Consider the following 19,105-nt stretch of genomic DNA (forward strand, 5'->3'; position numbering starts at 1 on the left):
TTTTCAAATAGGTGAATTTATATATCTATAATCCCAGATCATTTTTTTAATTTTTAATTTTTTTTTTTAATATTTGTTGGGTTCACGTGGGAGTATAATGTACTCTACTGGAATACCATAGCACCTCACTTTGGACTCACATTTTTAACTTTTTAAATTATTTTAGGCATTTGGTCCCATACCTGAGAACTCTCTGATTTCATGCTTACTATTCATTCCTTTCTTGCTTTTTTCTGTCTAATGAATCAATATTGTGACATGACACAATCAGTGTGTTACTTGATTGAATGAAATTTTTAAGTCTTACGACCTAGATATGACTCTCAGCTTAACCACCTACAAGCCAGGTGTCTCGGTGTAACTCACTGTACACATGCTTCACTGGTGTTTCTCTGCATGTCCAAATCTCTTTGTATAAGGACACCAGTCAGTTTGGATCAGGACGCAACCCTAATGACTTTATTTTAACTTAATCACCTCTTTAAAGGACCTATCTCCAAATGCAGTCACATTCTGAGGTACTGGGTGTTAAGGCTTCACATGTGAATTTTGGAGGGACACAACTGAGCCCATAACAATGAATGTCTGAGATAAGTTAATTACAGGTGTAGGTAAGGTGGTCTTTACAGTGTGTGGTATTGCAGTACGTGGGCTTTGGAGTTTGACTGCCTTTATTTGTAATGACCGTTACCAGTTGCAAAAGCTACTGCTTATAGGCTCTAGGACCTTGGGAAAGTTACAGGATTTTATCAAACCTCAGTTTCTTTACTTGTAAAAAAAGAACAAAATAATTTCCTTTTAGGTTTTCTGTTATACCTATCAGTGCACAGTAAATGCTAGCAAATTTTATATTTCTTTACAAATAATTTTATGCAGATATATAAATCAAAAAACACACAGATTATCTTTTCCAAATTTTGCTTATAAATATAGCAATTTTGTTCTTGCTTACTATACACACAGACACATATAAATATTTCACCTATAAAGCACACAATACTCTTTCAACAAAATTCATGAAACTAGCTACTTCAATGTTAACTCACTGTGATTTTTTTTTTTTCCCAAGGACCATAGCTCTGCAAACTTCTGTTTCCTAGTGTCAGAATGAATCCTAGGAGACGCTTCAGAGTGTACTGAATTTCCAGGTGACAGACAGTGTGGAATCATGGAGCAGAGTTTCCAGTAGCATCGACTGTAGGGATATTGTATTTTAGAACAAATATAACCCAATATGTAAAACTTAATCTAGTTAATAATTAGATATTGAAACTTTCCTGTTTTTCTAAACCTAATCTAATAAAAGCAACAATGATATCTATAAATAGCAGAGTCTGTAATCAAACATGCCCATTCCATCTTGTTCTTTGATAAAATGAGATACTTACCTCTATAGTTTCTAAAGCTTTTTAGACAAACAGAAAGGAATTTCCAGAGAGAATGAAGTTAGCTGCTAAAGTAACAGCACAAGATACAAAGGTGTGTGAAGGCTGTTTTCCAATTAGCGTCTTTCAAAAAAGAGAATACAGACAGAAATGTTAAATTAATGGGGAAAAATATGATAATTATAGGAAAGGAATTTAAGGATAAGAAAATAAAACATACATTACTTCATCTTCTACGATGAAGGCATATACTTTACAGTCATGATCACAACATGCTTCTTTTTGCTCGTTTTGTGTGTGTATGTGTGCGATTGTATGAGTGTGTGACAGCAGGCATGAGAAGAAAGAACTCAATTAGCAGTAGCATGCTGTCCCCAGTTTACAGCACTATAATGTCTAGATTCTCACTGAAGTCCCTGAAAGGCTCCGGGAGAGCCTTATTGGGTGTATAAAGTGAGAAAGTGGCAAGCCTGGAATTACTCTCCAAGCTAGTTCCTGCTCTGCGGTTCATTCATGGTAACCATCTGGGGCAGGTAAGAAAAGGACAATAACATGTACTTTGCTGCCTCACGTCATTGCATACACAAATCAAGACAGCTAATAATGGCAGAATTTTTTGAAAGTGCAGAGGTGATTTTATCATAAGAGACTATAGTTATTTATTAAAGTATTGTGATCATCAAGGATATCTCTAGAAAGAAAAAGAGAACATTTGAACCACCGTCTGGTGACTTTGGATTTTGGAAACAAATTTGGTCTTTAGCAACACGATTGGTCTACAAAACCTCGTTTACTTTTATAGTTATCTCTTTCCTCTGTGTCAATATCCTGGGATGTGAATTCAGATTCTGGGCCACTTGATACCTGCTTTGAATTGTAAAGTTTATACTTCTTGTACTCTAGCTCCATTCCTTTTTCATGAGAAGAAAAAAGGTTCTACGTGTTTCATGAATAATTTAAAAAGTGAAGCAAAAAAAGATGGAGTTTGGAATTTAAGGAAAAGTACGCATGCTCTCTGCCTCTTGCGCCTGCGCAGAACCTGCTCTGCGTGCGCGGGGACGGGGCGGCGGGCTTCAGGAGCTAGAGGACAGGCGGGCCTGTCAGCCCTCGAAGCTCTGTGTGTCAGTCCCCAAAGCTCTGCAAGCCTAGAAGGGGAGGTTGAACCCGTCCAGAATCCCTGCAGGGCAAGAAAAGAAGGGGAAATGGCAACATGGAAAAAACTCTACAGTGAAAAGGAAGGAAAGCTGGAAAGCGAGACTAAAGCCAGAAGATGAAGTAGGGCCTGAAGTTGAAGGAAAATCTGACAAGGAAGGAAAATCCGACGAGGAAGGAAAGCCTCAAGTGAAGGGGGAAGCCAGGGCATGCGGGAAGGTTCTAGAATGAGAGACAGCCAGATGATGAGGGACACCCAGAAGATGAGGGAGAGAAAAGCAGGGCAAGTCCAAAAATGAGGGAAGACCATAAAGTGAGAGCAAGCCAGAATCCCAGGCAAATCCTGAGAGTGAGCCATGGGATGCAGAAACATGCCCGGCTGAAGATGACATGCTCAGGAAAGCAAAAAGAAAAACAGGGGGACAGATGATTCCCCCAAGGATTATCAGGAGGACTTACAGGAAGGGCACTCGGGCAGTATGAGGATATGTCAAGGGCTCAGGAAGAGCTAAGGAAGAAACAAAATGGCTAGTTTACATCGGATGCAAAGATACGTACCAGATCCATTCTCCCCAGGGCGACCATGGGTGTCAGGAGAGTGAGGGGTGGAGGTAGCAGCTAAATGGGCTCCCATGATATCCCATATCTCTAATGCCTTTGGTCTTAAATTCTGATTTCTCTGATGAAAATATTGCTGACTCTGCTTTCCCTGGCAGGCATTTGCCACACTATGTGCTCTAACATTAAGCTGATACTTTGCTTTAGGTATCTCTCTCGTTACCAGCAGCCTTTTGCTCCAACTGCAGTGTTCTCCATCAGTAGGACATTTTCACTCATGTGCATGGAAGAGATGTTCACGATACATTGCAAAATAACTAAAGAGAAAACAGTTTTCAGAACCAAACACACACACACACACACACACACACACACACACACAAGTACTCCGATACCCCAGTCCCATTCATTTGAATTGAAATGTTGTGGTTGTCAGAAACATGGAGTGATTAACAGAGTATGTGATGAATCACCTCTGGATTTAGAACATTCCTGAAATGAAATGGAGAAAAAGCCCTGATGTCAAGAAGCAGCTGGTTTTCCTTCCAATATTGGGAGTGCTCACTGAATCTTCTTTTGGCTCCCTCTCTTCATAGAAGAGGCTGTCCGTTCCATACTTCTTATTCATCATTTCAGGACGTACTGGGTGTCAGTGAGGAGCACTTTTCCAGTAAGAAGGAAACCAACTCCTCAACCTTTCCTCATAGCAAAGATTCTTTAGAGATGCAATAATCTCTTGTTCTTTTGTTCTACCCTCACATCATTTCCACTCCTGGGAATACTATCCATTTGAGCGAGGTTTGGGGTTCATTGGAGCATATTATACAGTCACCAATTCTGTAAGGCATTAAACTTTCTTGCCACCAGTAATAGAGTGTATTGTTGGGTCCCATTTCATATAATCTGACAAAGCAGATAAAAAATAAAAAATCAGTATTGGTGTGTCAATATTTAGAAGACAGTTGTACAGAAAAAGCTAAGGAACCAATGGTGATTGAAATCTTGCAATGACTTTGACAAGTTTTAAACAGCAAACGCTCTGATTTGTTTTAGGTTTTGTGATTTAGCGCATAATAAAATCAGGGTGCCGAGGTGGCTTGGTTAGTTGAGGATCTTACTCTTGATTTCAGCTCAGGTCATGATCCTAGGGTTATGGAATCAAGCTCTGTGTCAGGCTCTCACACTAAGTGTGGAGCCTGTTTAAGATTCTCTCTCTCTCTCTCTCTCTCTCTCTCTCTGTGTCTCTCCCCCTACCCCCGTCCTTCCCCTGCTGGCACTTGCATGTGTGTGCACGCTTCCTCTCTCTAAAATAAAACTTAAAAAAAAGAGAACATAATAAAATGAAAAGGAGAACTTACATCTTGACTTTTTAATTTTAGTTCAGCATGTGTTGGGGGTGTTATTCCATGTTGAGTAAACTTAAGTCTATTGTTGAGGTCCATGTCCAAGAGATGCTGACTTTTCTTGGGATCTTTGAAATTACCTAATACAACTACATCATTGTAATAACATAAAAGTGCAAGACCAGCTATAATTAACTATACGACTTATCACTGTACTCAAAATTGCTCTAAGCCTTACACACCACACACACACACACACACACACACACACACACACAGGAATTTCCTCTAACTCTTACACCAATTGTATATTGCAATTTTGTTACCCCTGTTTTGCATATTGGGAAACTGAGGCTGAGAAAAAATAAGTGAGTTGCCCAAGGCAAAACAGCTAGTAACTGGTGAGTCAAGATTGGACCCATGTCTACCATATGTTAAAGCCAGGTTAATTTCCATCATCTTGTGCAGTTGCAAAGACAGGAATAGAAACAAATTTCCTGACTCTCTGTTCCATTCTCTTTCTATTATGGTATGATGGATATCAATTTTCTAATCTGTAGCAGTAATGCAGTTTGAATTTGCTTTCCATAGGCACTCATTTTGCCAAACCATTAGCAAGAAACAAAGCACAGACCTTGAAACCAATGATTATACTTTTATAAGAAATAAGTTATTTCATTTTTAAAAAAGGAAAAGGAAATACTCTGGCTTTGATGGTATCCAGAATATTGACATCATTCTCAAATTGGCTAGCCTTAGATCAATTTTATGGAAGAATCTTTAAAAGGACTTTGATCCCATAAAGTTTAAAATTTTCCATCTATGAATGTAGAGACCCTTTGGAGGACTGAAATCAAACCATTAGGCTCTGGCTTCAGCCATTTTTACCTGATTTTTCAGGTGCTTTCTTGAGCTACTGGAGTAGAATAAGCTGGTAGACAAAAGGTGTTACTCATAAAATGGAAGAAGGAACTAAGGAGAAGATACTATCTCTAGAAAAATGGTACATTGATATGTTCGTATTTTTAAATGTTTTATTCTTTCTTTCCTTCTTGGGAGATCAAATAATGAGTCAGTATAGGAGTAAACTAAATTTACGAGAAAACTGATTGAGGCAAATTTTTCAATCAGTAATTTGGGGAGTGATGGGTTGTGGATACTTAAAGCTGGTGACTGTAATGTTTATGATTACGATGTTTGGTTAGACTGAAAAATAAGGTGTTAGAATATAAAATGTCCTTCAGATTGAGGATTTTTAAAAGCAGTTATGTGCAAGCTTTGATTTCACACAGTTTCTGACTTTACTTACGTGTGTAGTGTGTGGACTTGAAAAAAGTGTTGAACTTGTGGTCTTCTTCACGTACCACCTCCAAGTCTTCCTTCTAAACTGTGAGCTCTTGGCAAAGTCAGTGGTCCTTTTCTGATTTTCAGCTTTCCCATGTACTCAGTGTTAGAATCTTGCTGGGTTGCCTCTGTGGGTTGTTAACTCTAACTCGAACATGAGTCCATGGCACTGAATTGAGACACTTCAAAACATCTGCAGATGGAATCAACAGCTTCTCTTACTACAGGCAACTTTCTCCAGATGTGGGAATCTGTACTTCTCTACCCGACTAGTAGGGTAATCCATCTGTCTTCTTCCCTCCCCTCTCACTTATGAAGGGAGCCCAGTTAGAAACACGTTTGTCTGCAAAGTAATGTGTCTGGTCTTGGTGAAGAATTCAGTTCTTACATAGGACTATGGAGTATTAAACTTTAATAAGGTTCTTGGACTCAATCTATTGCCTTTTGGGGGAGGTATCCTGAAAACATATTAAAGTGTAGGAATAAACACTATCTGTTCAAATCTGCTACCTTGACAGGATGCTAAAGGATGGAAACTAAATTAATGTGGTATATTAAGTCTAGCACGACCTTGAACAACTGGTTTTATAATGTTGGCTGTTGCTGTGGGTGTCAACCAGTATTTGCCGGTATATAAAAACTAGGCTGCATCTCCACGGGTTCAGTCTTAGAGCACCAGCTGGTGAGCAATGCACGGAGCAGACTTGTAACCAACTTACATCATCTTCAACATGAAGATAGCCACAGTGCCAATGCTTCTGACCCTGGCTCTTTGCCTTATACAAGGTGAGCAATTTGCATGTAATCTAAGCCTCTTGCCTCACATGGCAAAGCCCTAGGCAGGGACTTGTCTCTCTCCCCCTACTTCTCAAATGTCTATGTTTGTGTGTACGTATGTATGTGTGTATGTATGATCTTGAAATATGTTGCCACATAGAATTTTGAAGAATTACATACGTGGCTTCATAAATAATTATGTTGTTATCTTTAGAAATGGCAAGTAGTTTGACATAAGCTGAAGTTTTATCCATGAGAAATCCTTCTATTAATTCTGTATTAGTTCTGAAAAGCTAATAGATTCTTCTTCATCTTTCCCTAACCAAGCATATCAATTCATATTGATAGGAATTATGTATGTAATAGATATTTAAAACTTAGATGTATATTTTATATATATATAGTACTATATATAAACAATAAAGATCAAATTCAATCATCCATTCCTATTTTAAAGTAACACTGCCTTCTAGCATATTTCATTTTTGTAGTATCAAATCCTAAATGGATTGAAAACATCTTTCCTAAAGAGTAAGAGGCTTTTGTAAGAAGTAAAAGGTAAGTTTTTGCACTTGCTACTTGAATTTGAAGGAAACATGAATTGCCTAGGTTCAATCTTCTCTGAAGCATTTTTTTAAAAGAAAACCTCAGGGGCGCCTGGGTGGCTTAGTCGGTTAAGCGTCCGACTTTCGCTTAGGTCATGATCTCGTGGTTCGTGGGTTCGAGCCCCGCATCGGGCTCTGTGCTGACTGCCAGCTCAGAGTCTGGAGCCTGTTTCAGAGTCTGTGTCTCCCTCTCTCTCTGACCCTCCCCTGCTCATGCTGTCTCTCTCTCTCTCTCCTAGAAATAAATAAAAATATAAAAAAAAATAAAATAAAATAAAAATAAAAAGAAAACCTCAGAGATCAAGAGTCTGGAGGTTATTATACATAAATGATGTCCACTTTCCTAAAATAAGTGTGGAAGTACAAAAGGAAGTCTGTTGGGGCGCCTGGGTGGCTGAGTCAGTTAAGCGTCCAACTTTGGCTCAGGTCATAAACTTGCTGTCCATGGAGTTCGAGCACTGCATCAGGCTCTGTGCTGACAGCTCAGTGCCTGGAGCCTGCTTTTCATTCTGTGTCTCCCTCTGTCTCTGCCCCTCCTCCGCTCGCACTCTGTCTCTCTCTCTCTCTCTCTCAAAAAATAAACATTTAAAAAAAGGGGAAGAAAGAGTCTGTTAATAAGAGAGTATAATAGCCTGGGATTTTAATTATTCTTAACTTTTGTCAAATCTCTAATTTATGTAGCTGTAATAAGGAGGCAGATTTACCAGAATTCAGAAATTTTAATTTTATCTGTATATATGATATAAACTTTATGCTACATTTTACTTTTAAATTATAATTGATATGATATATTTGATATTTGTTGTATTATAATTTTAAGATAGGCCTCCCATACTTTGCTGTGAAAGGATCTGTTTGAAATCAGGTATTTTGAGGAGGTAAGAAAGTATATGAGTATTATTTTCCAAAGTAATTAGGCCTTTATGAGTGACTGGACCTCTGTGAGTGTGTGTGCTGATTTCTTGGTGCAGTGCCCTCATCTTAGTTGCCATCGTAAACTGTAATGTGTTCAGAAACAATTTGTGGTTTTATAACATATTGCCATTAATATAAGCAAGACACTGCACTGAGTGAAATGTTTATTTATTGAATAGCCTACATTCCTTAACTTTGGTTTCTGTATTTTTGTCCCAGATGCTGTCAGTGAGGATGAAAATCAGGTTAGTCCTGCTTTTTCTGTTCATTGAATCCATTCCAAGATCTCTAAAGAAAAATGATCTGTGGCCAACACCTTCACATTAATAATACAGACATATTATACTGATAGGTACTAATAGCTTTTGTTAAAAACAGAAACAAGTCTTTATGAAGGAAGACATGAATCACACAGGCACGCACATCAACGTAGTAGTGATGATGGTTGTCTGCGAGAGGCAATCTCCCGTGCTAAGGGAGTGCTTTACAGTTCCACAAACAGGGGCACCTGAGTGGCTCAGTTGGTTAAGCTTCCAACTCCTGGTTTCTGCTCAGGTCTTGATCTCACAGTTCGTGAGTTCCAGCCCCCGGATGGGGTCTGTGCTCAAGGCGCAGAGCCTGCTTGCGATTCTCTCTCTGCCCCTCCGCCCCTCCCTCTCTCTGTCTCCCTCTCAAAATAAATAAACTTAAAAAAAATTCCATAAACAAACCAGTGAATTAGTATTGTTCAGTTTAACAGCTGAAAAAGTCATAACACACATAGGAAACTGAAGTGTGTGCTCCTGTGATTATTGGGTATAAAGGGGTTGTCTGTACCTAGTATATATTTGTATATGTATGTCAGCATATTTATTTCATATTTCATTTGTCGGACCCTGTTTGAGATGTTGGGGATATTGGAAAATAAGGAAACAGACAGGAACCCAGCCCTTGTGGAAGTTGCATCTTAGTGGAGGAAAAGAGAGAAGTTAATGAGTAAATTAATAAAATATAGAGTATAGTTTTACAGGAAAAAAATGGAGTAGGATGGATGATAGAAATTTCTGGGGATGGAGGCGGTATCAGTTCTCCTTTGGATAGTCAAGTAAGTTTTCTCCGAAAAGATAGCATTAAAATAAAGATCTAAAGCCCAAAGCCTGACCCAGGGCTCCATCTCACAAACTGTGACATCATGACCTAAGCCAAAATCAAGAATCAGACCCTTAACCGACTAAGCCACCCAGGCACCCCCTCTAGAAAATTTCACCATAATCTCTATTATTTCATCTTAAGTTTTCTGTCTACAGAGAGGCTCAGAAACCTCTATGGAATAAGTAGGGTAGTAGAGGAGGGCAGAAAAAAAGTTGGATTTGGGGGAATCAAAGAGCATGCTCACTGTGCATGAAGCCATAATTTTCCGTTTCTGACTCTATGATAATGGGTGGTGATTTCTGGTGGATAGTTCTAATTTTTGCAACTGTGACTTTGTACAAACTCTGTTTCTTTTAAAAATAAATTTAGCCACCGTTTTTGTTGGCATAGGCAAGAAGAACACAAAGAAATAATTATGTCTCTGGAAATAATTCTGATAACAGTTTTTATATATTTTATCAGAAATGCAAAGTATTGATTTAGTCTTTCTTATGGTGCTGGAATCTTATTTTCTAAATTGGGTTCTTGATAGCACCAGAAAAGCATGTTGAATGTTATAAACATGAGCCAGAATAGCACAGAAAAGCACTGTAGTAATCTGCAGGGATCTTTACCATATATTTAAATTTGTCATGGCAGAAGGGTTATTATAGAGTCAAAAGGACCTTGTTAGTGCCCTAACACAGAATGGAGGTAACACCAATTCCTAGAGGATTTGTATTATCATGTTGGACAAAGGACAGTAGAAGACAATGAGCTACGTTATAGCCAGTGAAGGAAAGAGCTTAGCCCCGGAGGCCTTTAGGTTTTCTGAGACATGTAGAGAAGGCATACACAACAGCAACAGTAACAAAACAAAACAAAGTGAAAACAAGCCAAGGACTGTTTTTCCCAGGGAAATACCCACCTCCTGCTTTTAATTTTTATGGCCTTTTTCTGTTTCCCAAGAGATACATTGGATTATTTCATAACTCAGAAAAACAGCATTGAGTTCTATCTTAACTCACAAAGGATATGTTTCTATCACAGAAAACACCAGACTCTTCTCTATATGAAAAAGTTGTATCTAGATTTTATGGAATCAGATCTGTTTGGCAAGCTAAGCAGTAACTGCAATGTTGACATAAAATACTATAGAATCAGGGGCACCTGGGTGGCTCAGTCGGTTAAGCATCTGACTCTGAGTTTTGGCTAAGGTCATGATCTCACAGTTTGTGAGTTCAAGCCCGCAGACCCTGCTTGGGATTCTGTCTCCCTCTCCCCCTCCACTGCTCATTTTCTCTCTCTCTCTCTCTCTCTCTAGCTCTCACTCTTGCTCTTGCTCTCTCTCTAAATAAATAAATAAACTTAAAAAAATAGATACTGTAGAATCAGAGACTAGACAGATATCAAGAGACCCAGTCATCAGTCTGTTGCCAGAAATTATTGCTGTGCTATTCAGATAAATAGTGATAATCATTTTCTGAGATATTTTAGTAGGTCACCATTAGCAAAATTTCCCAGGGCTTGTCTCTGATCTGATACTATTTAGTTATTCTTCTTCACCATTTATCATTCTGCTAGTGCTACCAACTGTTTCCCATGTTGAAAAGACTAGGTGAAGTACATCATTATCCTTAGTCTCCATGAGATGGTAAGCACAATTTAGTCAAGGATGCTTCTGCCTCATTGCTCTATCCATGCACCTAGCTATATTGTGGCACCTAGCAAAGTATATTCATATCATAATGAGTTTTTGTTAACTGATTGAATGATTATTATAAAGACATAGGAGGCCAGACAATTCTATGGCCAATTCTTTGGAAGAGGCCATATTTGTCAGAGTTGGATGCAAAGGTATTTAATTTTTTTTTCTGATACAAACATCTTGAAGCAGTATTTTTTTGGCAAAATTAAAACAAAATTTAAAAAACCCACAGAGCTTAGATTCTAAAGGCTAGCTCTAAATACTTAGTGGATTTTATAAACTAATAGCAAGTATGACATATTAAATTAGTATTTTATGAGATAGTGCAAATGCACTGTTGATTTTAAGTTCCTAAAAAAGTGACATACAGCAAACCTTCCCTAAAATATATCGAATTAACTTTTTAAGTAGTCTTTTCATGTTCCCTTTGACAGCAGTTATTATTGACCTACTGTGTGCTGGGTATCTTATATGCATCATATTCCAATAATAATAATAGCAACAATAATAATAAAGGAGGAGGTGAGGAGGAGAATGTAATTATTGATTATTTACTATGTATCAGGCATCTTTGAAGACTTTACACAGTTACAGTATTTAATCCTCACAAGATATATGAAATGTATGAAGTTATAGCCTCTATTTTTATAGATAGGGTAAGTTATCCATTGAGAAGTTAATTTGAGAAGGCTACTGGGCTTGTGAATGACAACCCTGGAATATGAAGTTATGTCTTTTTCCATTTTACTAACTGTTTTAGATGAATGCTTATTAAGTGAATTTTCAATTTCCAAGGGACAATCTAGTCATTATTTACATTTGTGTTATTTGTGTCAGTTGAGTGAATGGCTTCTATATAAAGCAGGTAGTGGTGACTAAATAATATTGCTCAAGGAAATTCTTAGAAGGTAAAGCCTTGGTTTGATGAGATTCAGTAAACACACTTTTTAAAATCTTTTTCTTAGGAAACATGCAATGAATATCGGCCATTGATGAAAAATGGAAAATTATTTTGTTCCCAAGATAAAAAACTTTTTCAAAGCCCAGATGCCATGGCATTCATCAGCAGATGTGCCATGTGCAAAATGATACTGTGAGTAAAAGTCCTCTTTCTTTTAATTGTTTGAGTTACCAGCTATTCTTTGAACTAGTAAATGTATTCATTTTATATCCCATCAAATGTACTTTTCTAAATCTAAATGCTTAGCAGATCAGCAGATCACTTTGACACCCCTTATCAGGTGAAGTTGGATAAGTACCTCCTACCTGGAAAGATTTTTTTTTAACTTACATTTATTTATTTAGAGAGAGAGAGAGCACAATAGTGAGTGGGAGAGGGGCAGAGAAAGAGGGAGAGAGAGAGAGAGAATACCAGTCTGTGCTGTCAGCACAGAGCCCTGTGTGCGGCTCAGTTTCATGAACCTTGAGATCATGACCTGAGCCGAAATCAAGAGTTGGACACTTAAATGACTGAGCCGCCCAGGTGCCTCCTAGAAAGATTTTTAAATCACTCAAATGGCATTCCAAAACATTCTGGAGGGTAGAGGGTTAATACCTTACATAGCACTTAACAGTGTTTTGAGGATGTATTTCCAATTTGAGTTTCCTGACCTGGGAAAAAAGAATTATTAGTTGTGTTAAGCCCTGACTCTGTGGTACCCTCAGGACTGAGAAAAGCCACTCCCCCTGGGAATGATGCCAAACTCTCCTTATGGCAGCCAACCAGTAGAGGCTTTAAGCAGGAAACACCCTGCACTCTGACCCTGTGAGCTCTCAATGTCTATATACATCTAGGATTACACTAGGATGAGATGGTCTAAAGAATTCATTTTATTTTCTACAACCCTGCAGCTCAGAAAGGGTGAGCATCCTGGAAGTTTACCAACGTCTCTGTAATGCTTCTTAACTTGACTTCCTTCTCTTCAATGACACCCACAGGTGGAAGAAGGCTTGTTATCAATAGAAAATCCTCAAATCAAAATGTTCTATTTCGTTTTTGAACAGGGAGGGCATCTTTAATTTCTGACCACCATCAAAACTTCACCACTGATACTAAGCCAACCCTAAGCTTATCCATTTAAGATAATTATGTTATAATTAGCTTCTTAAATGCTAATTAAATCTCAGGGGATTTAATTTGACATAGTCAATAATATTGGGATAATGAAGCTATGATCACACATGCTGCTCCTAGTGAAGAAACTGTGGGAAGATGAAGGAAAAAAAGCAAGACTTAGAGGGTGGGGATGGGGAAGACCTATGGCAAGTTATTCCCTTGAAACCTGAATGTCTACCAGCAGGTGTGTTATTTACTACAAAGCTGCCTCCTTGTTACATATGTTACATAAGATGTCTTGAAAGGAGCCTGAAACTATGGATCTAGTACATTTATTGAAAAATAATTTAAAACAAAGATAAAATGCCTTGAGACATACAAGGCAGTTTATCTCTTTGAAGTCATTCGCTCAATTATTACTTTTATTACCTATTTAAATTATGGTGAAATATACTTGATTTCTTCAACTGGAAAGGAAACTGGGCAAGGCATAAAAGCTATCCTCAAACTTCGGAATTTGCTCTGTGGGACCTTAAAGTATAGAACCAGAAACAAAACAGACAGATTTTTGGTTCAGTGTGAATATGGCCTTTCAACGAGACTATTCCAACAGTGGCAGAGATGGCTTTTAGAGTTGGTGACCAGCTAGATGTTGAAAGCATTTAAAGCGGTGGGGGAGAAGTCATTGTGCAGTTAAAGGTAAAGATTCTTGCCTTCTGTAGAACCATATCTGAGATATTTTTCAGTACTGAGGAGACATTTATGGTACCTTCGCTCATTTCTGCGCATACCTCCACTTCTGATATACCTGACTGAGCATAGGAGAAGAGTCAAAATTAAGTTTGACATGTATGCTATTATCCCCAAAACTGGGAAAACATATCTAAGCAAGCTATGCTTTTCCTTGCTCTCTTTCAGGGAAAAAGAAGCAAAATCCCAGAAAAGGGCTAGGCATTTAACAAGAGCCACTCAGGCCACTGCCCCAGAAACGGTGAGATTATTTGAAGTCAGCTTGTCATATTTGCTTTCAAGATTATGTTTGGCTATTTAGAACTGTTTGTTTATTTCCCAGTTACTAGGTCATACCTGTTGTGAAGCCAACTACTTAGAAGGGAGGGAACATGGCTTAGTCCAGGGGTGGGCTAACTATCTGGTACAGCTTGTCCCTACGCCCAACCCAGGACATAACTCTCAGGAAACATTTTGGGCACTGGCAGATGCTAAAAGGTGGAGTAAGTGAGTGTGATGTCTGCCTTCCATAGCCACTTCTCATTCTTCCTGTCCTGTCTGAAAGCTTTAGCAAGAGCTTTCATGGAACTATTAGAACTAAGTTCAAATTTCAGAATTCTTACTTATTGTCTGTGTCGCTTGGACAACTCATGTGTCTCTGGGTCTCAGCTTTTTCATCTGTGAAATGGAATGTGGATCAAATCAGAAACTAAGTTTAAGAAGCCAAGTACAGGGTTTAACATGTGTTACCAGGCATCTGATTCATTTTCTTTCTTTTTTCTTTTCTTCCTTTACTTCTTACTGCATGTCCTTTCCGATACCTGTAGTTTCCCTAACTCAACTAGATTTGCTTGTTTATATCTATTTTGTAGATTGGAATACAAGCTAATATTTGTTTGAGAAAAGCATTCTGTGGTAAAAAAAAATTTAATAAAAAATCAAATAAAATGAAAGAAACTGCATAGCTACCAGACACCACACAATGATTTCAGTTTTTAATATTTTTTATATATACACAATTTTTGTAGTTCTACAAAAAATAAAAATTCTAGACCCAGGCTGAGGGAAATTTCTAGTGTACACTGTGTCACAGTAAGTTATTGACAAAGCTGGGTTAATACTAGGAATCCTGACAATTCGTATCACTCCAGATTACCTCTATAGTTTCTTTTCCAATATCTTCTTTCCCCTCTTCTTCTCCTGTCCCTGACACATAATTAAAATGATCAGTCACGGGAGACACACCCAAATTACTATAACATCCCTGGGCTAACCAAGGTAAAATTTTCCCTGTCAATGTTACTCAGGATGTCTGAGAATCTTAGCCTCCACAGTAAACCTAGTCAACCAAATTCTTTGCTTGAACTCAACCAGTCTCAGTTTTAAAACAATAACACACTCACCACTCAATTGGTCAATCACTGAAAATCCTTTATCTGAGCAAAAACAAGCTCCTTCTGTGCCCTGTAACATCTATGGAGATCAGAAAGGTTTACCGGTAAGTTCCAATTCTGCCCTTATTGGTCACATTTAGAGAGAGGCTCCTTCAGCAAGATTTATTCTCTTTCTCCACCTTCTCTTCCCCATCTTTCTCCTTCATGAGAAACTAATAAATGATGTTTTAAAATATAAAATACAAGCAAATACAAACCAAAAACTGAATTACACAAACATACCAATTCTAACAAAGCTATTTCTAAATATTGCTAGTCAGGTGTTTTCACGTGTAAGCATATATTTACTGAATTTTAATCAAGTAGGACGTCTAAGAAAATTTGAAATTTTAAGATGTTATACCTTTCTGTAATCATTTTATGCCTGAGTTACATAATTTTTACCTCCTAAGTTCTTATGGTTACTTATTTTGCCACCTAGGAAAGTACTTGTAAATTAAGGTAGTTCATATTTGTCTCTGGGTCTTTCAGGTAACTTCTGTTTAGATTTTTACTTATTTGTGTTTGAATGGGTTCATGTAATTATACTGTTATTGTTGTTACTTTCTCTCTACTATAAGAGAGAAAAATCTACCCATTTTTTGTGCTTAGATTCTTCACATCAAAAATCAACCCTGATCCTCACTTTCAGAATAAGGTGTTTTTCAGTTCAAGAAGTTTCCTCCTACAGACATTCTTTCTCTCTTGCATCATCAATTTCTCCTTCACTAGTATGTCATTTTTTTCATTTTCCAACTCTAATATCCATTCCATCTACAACTCTCATTGGTGTTGCCTCCAAAATATATCCCAAATATGACTCCTTTTTACCATTTCATTTCTATCACCCTCATCCATTTCCTCATAATCTTTAGTGTATTTGGTCTGTGCAGAGACTATTTTTTAATTGATTGATTCATTTATTTATGATTTAGGTTGTCAACTGTGTAGAATATTAAGTTTATATGTGTGTATGTGTGTGTTTCTAAGTATTCTGTTTAGATGAGTTCATTGCTTTAGTAATTAATAAGGCAAGTCCCTTTACTTAATTCATCTTTTTCAAAGTTGACTGAGGTATGCATAGATGTGTATTTTCCCATGTATTACAAATAAATAGTTTATTCAATTTATGGAAAATCTAACTTGAGTTTGGGAACCCAAAGTGATTAGGGATACAAAGAATTTGTAAATTAATTTGAGTAAAATTGAATTTTTAAAAGATGTTTATTTATTTTTGAGAGAGACAGAGTGTGAGTGGGGAAGGAGCAGAGAGAGAGAGACACAGAATGTGAAGCATGCTCCAGGCTCTAAGCTGTCAGCACAGAGCCAGATGTAGGCTGTGAACTGACAAACCACGAAATCATGACTTGAGCAAAAGCTGGACGCTTAACAGACTGGGCCACCCAGGTGCCCCTAAAATTGACTTTTTATAGGAGTAACTTGACCAACTCAAGAACACAGAATACCTTATCATTAATTCATAATAATTTCTGTGTACTTCATGGAGTCTATTCTCAACAGAGATTTTTATAATTTTTGCTAATGCCTCCAAAATTTATAATTTTATTGCTATTTTCATTGGTATTTTATTTATGGTGTTTTTATCTGGTTATTGTTGGTATAGAAAAATTCTTTTGATTTCTATAGGTTAATCTTACACTGAACAGCTTTATGATATCTTCTGTTAATTCTGATAGTTTATCTGTTAATTCTATCATTTTTTCTTGGTAGTTGATCACATTATCTGCATAATACGAGATGGTAGGTGTTTCATAACTTCCTTTTGGATTTCATCACTACTTTATTTCTTTTTCTTTTCTTATATCATTGGCCAGCATCTTGAATTCAATAGTTAAATAGTAGTGATGATAATGAACATCAGATTGCCCTCTCTTCATATATTAAAAAGAATATATCTAAAGTTTCTCCATTAAGTATGTTTACTGTAGGTGTTTTTAAAATAAATTATAGCAAGTTAAAAAATTTCTTTCTATTCTTAATCTTCTAAATCTGTTTTGATCGTTATCAAATGCCTTTTCTGCAACTATTGAAATAATTTTCTAATTTTTCTCTTTCAGTCTATTAATGTAATAAATTTCTTGATAAATTTGCTAATGTTAAACTATTCATGTTTTCTTAGGGTAAATCATACTTAGCCATGATATATTTCCAAAGCACTGTTGAATTTGAATAGTCAGTATTTAGAAAATTTGAAACTGTTCATAAGTAAAATGAGTGTATACTTTTCTCTTTTTAAGTATTCATATCTGGTTTTGAAATCAATATCAATTACCTCTAGTTACCCTTAGAGGTGGCACTTCAGGTTATAGCTGAATAACAAGGTTAGCAAATCCTTTCCCCAAAAAGCAATTATAAATCTAGACAAAATTGACCAAAACAATCATTATAACACTCTGGAAATTGACCAGCAACCTATGTCAATCTGATAAGCATTTATGCTTGAAAAACTGCTAAACTTTGATTTTAGAACAATGCGAGTCTGTGATGTTCTTACTGAGGGATACTCTTATTACTGGGTTGGTATAGAATGTTCACCAGCCAGGCAGGCTATGAGGGTCAGCAACTGCACTGTCTTATTGAAGTAATTTAGGGCAGTGAGGAACAATTATATCCAGATGTGCTTTCAATAGATGTCATGATCTTTACCCAGAGTGAGGACAATGGCCTGAAGTGGTAACATGATTGAGGCAAGCATGTTCCTGGCTGAGTCTTCACACATAGGCAGCAGAGAGCCAAGAAAGACCAAGCAATTCACAAAGTCTTAGCTGGCCATAATATTGTGCACAACCACTTAAGAAAACACACATGAAAAAAATCCCAGGGGAAAGCAAATCCTAGGTAGATGCAAATATATTCTGAATTTTGAATGCCCTCCCCCATATACACAGACCTGTCTACAGGAAATGAAAACCTTACTAGTTTGAGATGTTTGAGCACAAACTGTCTCTAGTCATTTGCCATCCGCTAAGCTATAGAGATATGGAAACAAAAACCTAAAGACCCAATCTTTTTTTTTTAATGTTTTATTTATTTCTGACAGAGAGAGAGACGGCATGAGCATGGGAGGGTCACAGAGAGAGGGAGATACAGAATCTGAAACAGGCTCCAGGCTCTGAGCTAGCTGGTCAGCACAGAGTCCAACGCGGGGCTCGAACCCACCAACCATGAGATCATGACCTGAGCCAAAGTCGGACACTTAACTGACTGAGCCACCCAGGCACCCTGAGACCCGATCAGAAAAAATAAATAAATAAAACCATAAACATTTTCTTTACGGAGGCATCAACAGCTCCACATGACAGCAAGAAATCAGAGCCAAAGATGCAAATAAGCAATAAAACAGCAAAGATATTCTTTATGGTGAAATCATTATCCAAAATGTCCAGTCTTCAACAAAAATTATGAAATATGAAACTAGTAACTGGAATGTAGAGACTTTATTTTTTACTGGAATGTATGACCCATACTCAGGGGGAATAAAAGCCAGGGGAAACTATCGGAGTGTCTCTGGAGGTTAGATTTTGCAGACAAGACTTGAAGCAGCTATTTTCAATGTGTTTAAATAGTTTAAACTATTAATAGTAATTAACAGAAAGTATAATAATAATTAACAGAAAGTATAATAACAAAGGATAAATAAATGCACATTTCCAATAAATAGAGATGGAGATAGACAAAGATATATATCTCAAATAGAAATTTTGGAGTTGATAGCATAACTCACATAAAAAATTCAGTAGGAGGCTCAATAAAAAAAGAATTGAGGCTGCATAAAAAAAGAATTAGTAAACTTGTAGAGAGATAAATAAAAATTAACAATGGAAGTAGAAAAATATTGGTTAAAAATGGACATAGTCAAAGAGTCCCTGAGGTAGCAAGTATGTCAATACATGTGCAATAGAAACACCAAAAATAAAAGAGATCAAATAGACAGAACAATTGTTTGGAGGAATAATGGCCTGAAATGTA

The 19,105-nt window shown here is 37.1% G+C and overlaps 1 protein-coding gene and 1 pseudogene across 1 annotated transcript in view; both read left to right on the forward strand.

Moving 5' to 3' along the window:
• Positions 1-19,105, forward strand: part of SPINK5 (serine peptidase inhibitor Kazal type 5) — a 270,877-nt gene that overhangs the window by 190,147 nt on the left and 61,625 nt on the right. The window contains exons 4-7 of the mRNA XM_077772967.1: positions 6,448-6,568; positions 8,299-8,324; positions 11,863-11,990; positions 13,872-13,944. Coding sequence (XP_077629093.1) covers positions 6,514-6,568; positions 8,299-8,324; positions 11,863-11,990; positions 13,872-13,944 — 282 coding nt within the window. The 5' untranslated portion in view covers positions 6,448-6,513. The remainder of the gene's footprint in view (positions 1-6,447; positions 6,569-8,298; positions 8,325-11,862; positions 11,991-13,871; positions 13,945-19,105) is intronic.
• On the forward strand, positions 2,394-3,159 carry LOC144239052 (uncharacterized; annotated as a pseudogene).

Source organism: Crocuta crocuta, unplaced genomic scaffold (genome assembly GCF_008692635.1).
Source record: "Crocuta crocuta isolate KB4526 unplaced genomic scaffold, BGI_CrCroc_1.0 scaffold107, whole genome shotgun sequence".
Lineage (NCBI taxonomy): Eukaryota > Metazoa > Chordata > Mammalia > Carnivora > Hyaenidae > Crocuta > Crocuta crocuta.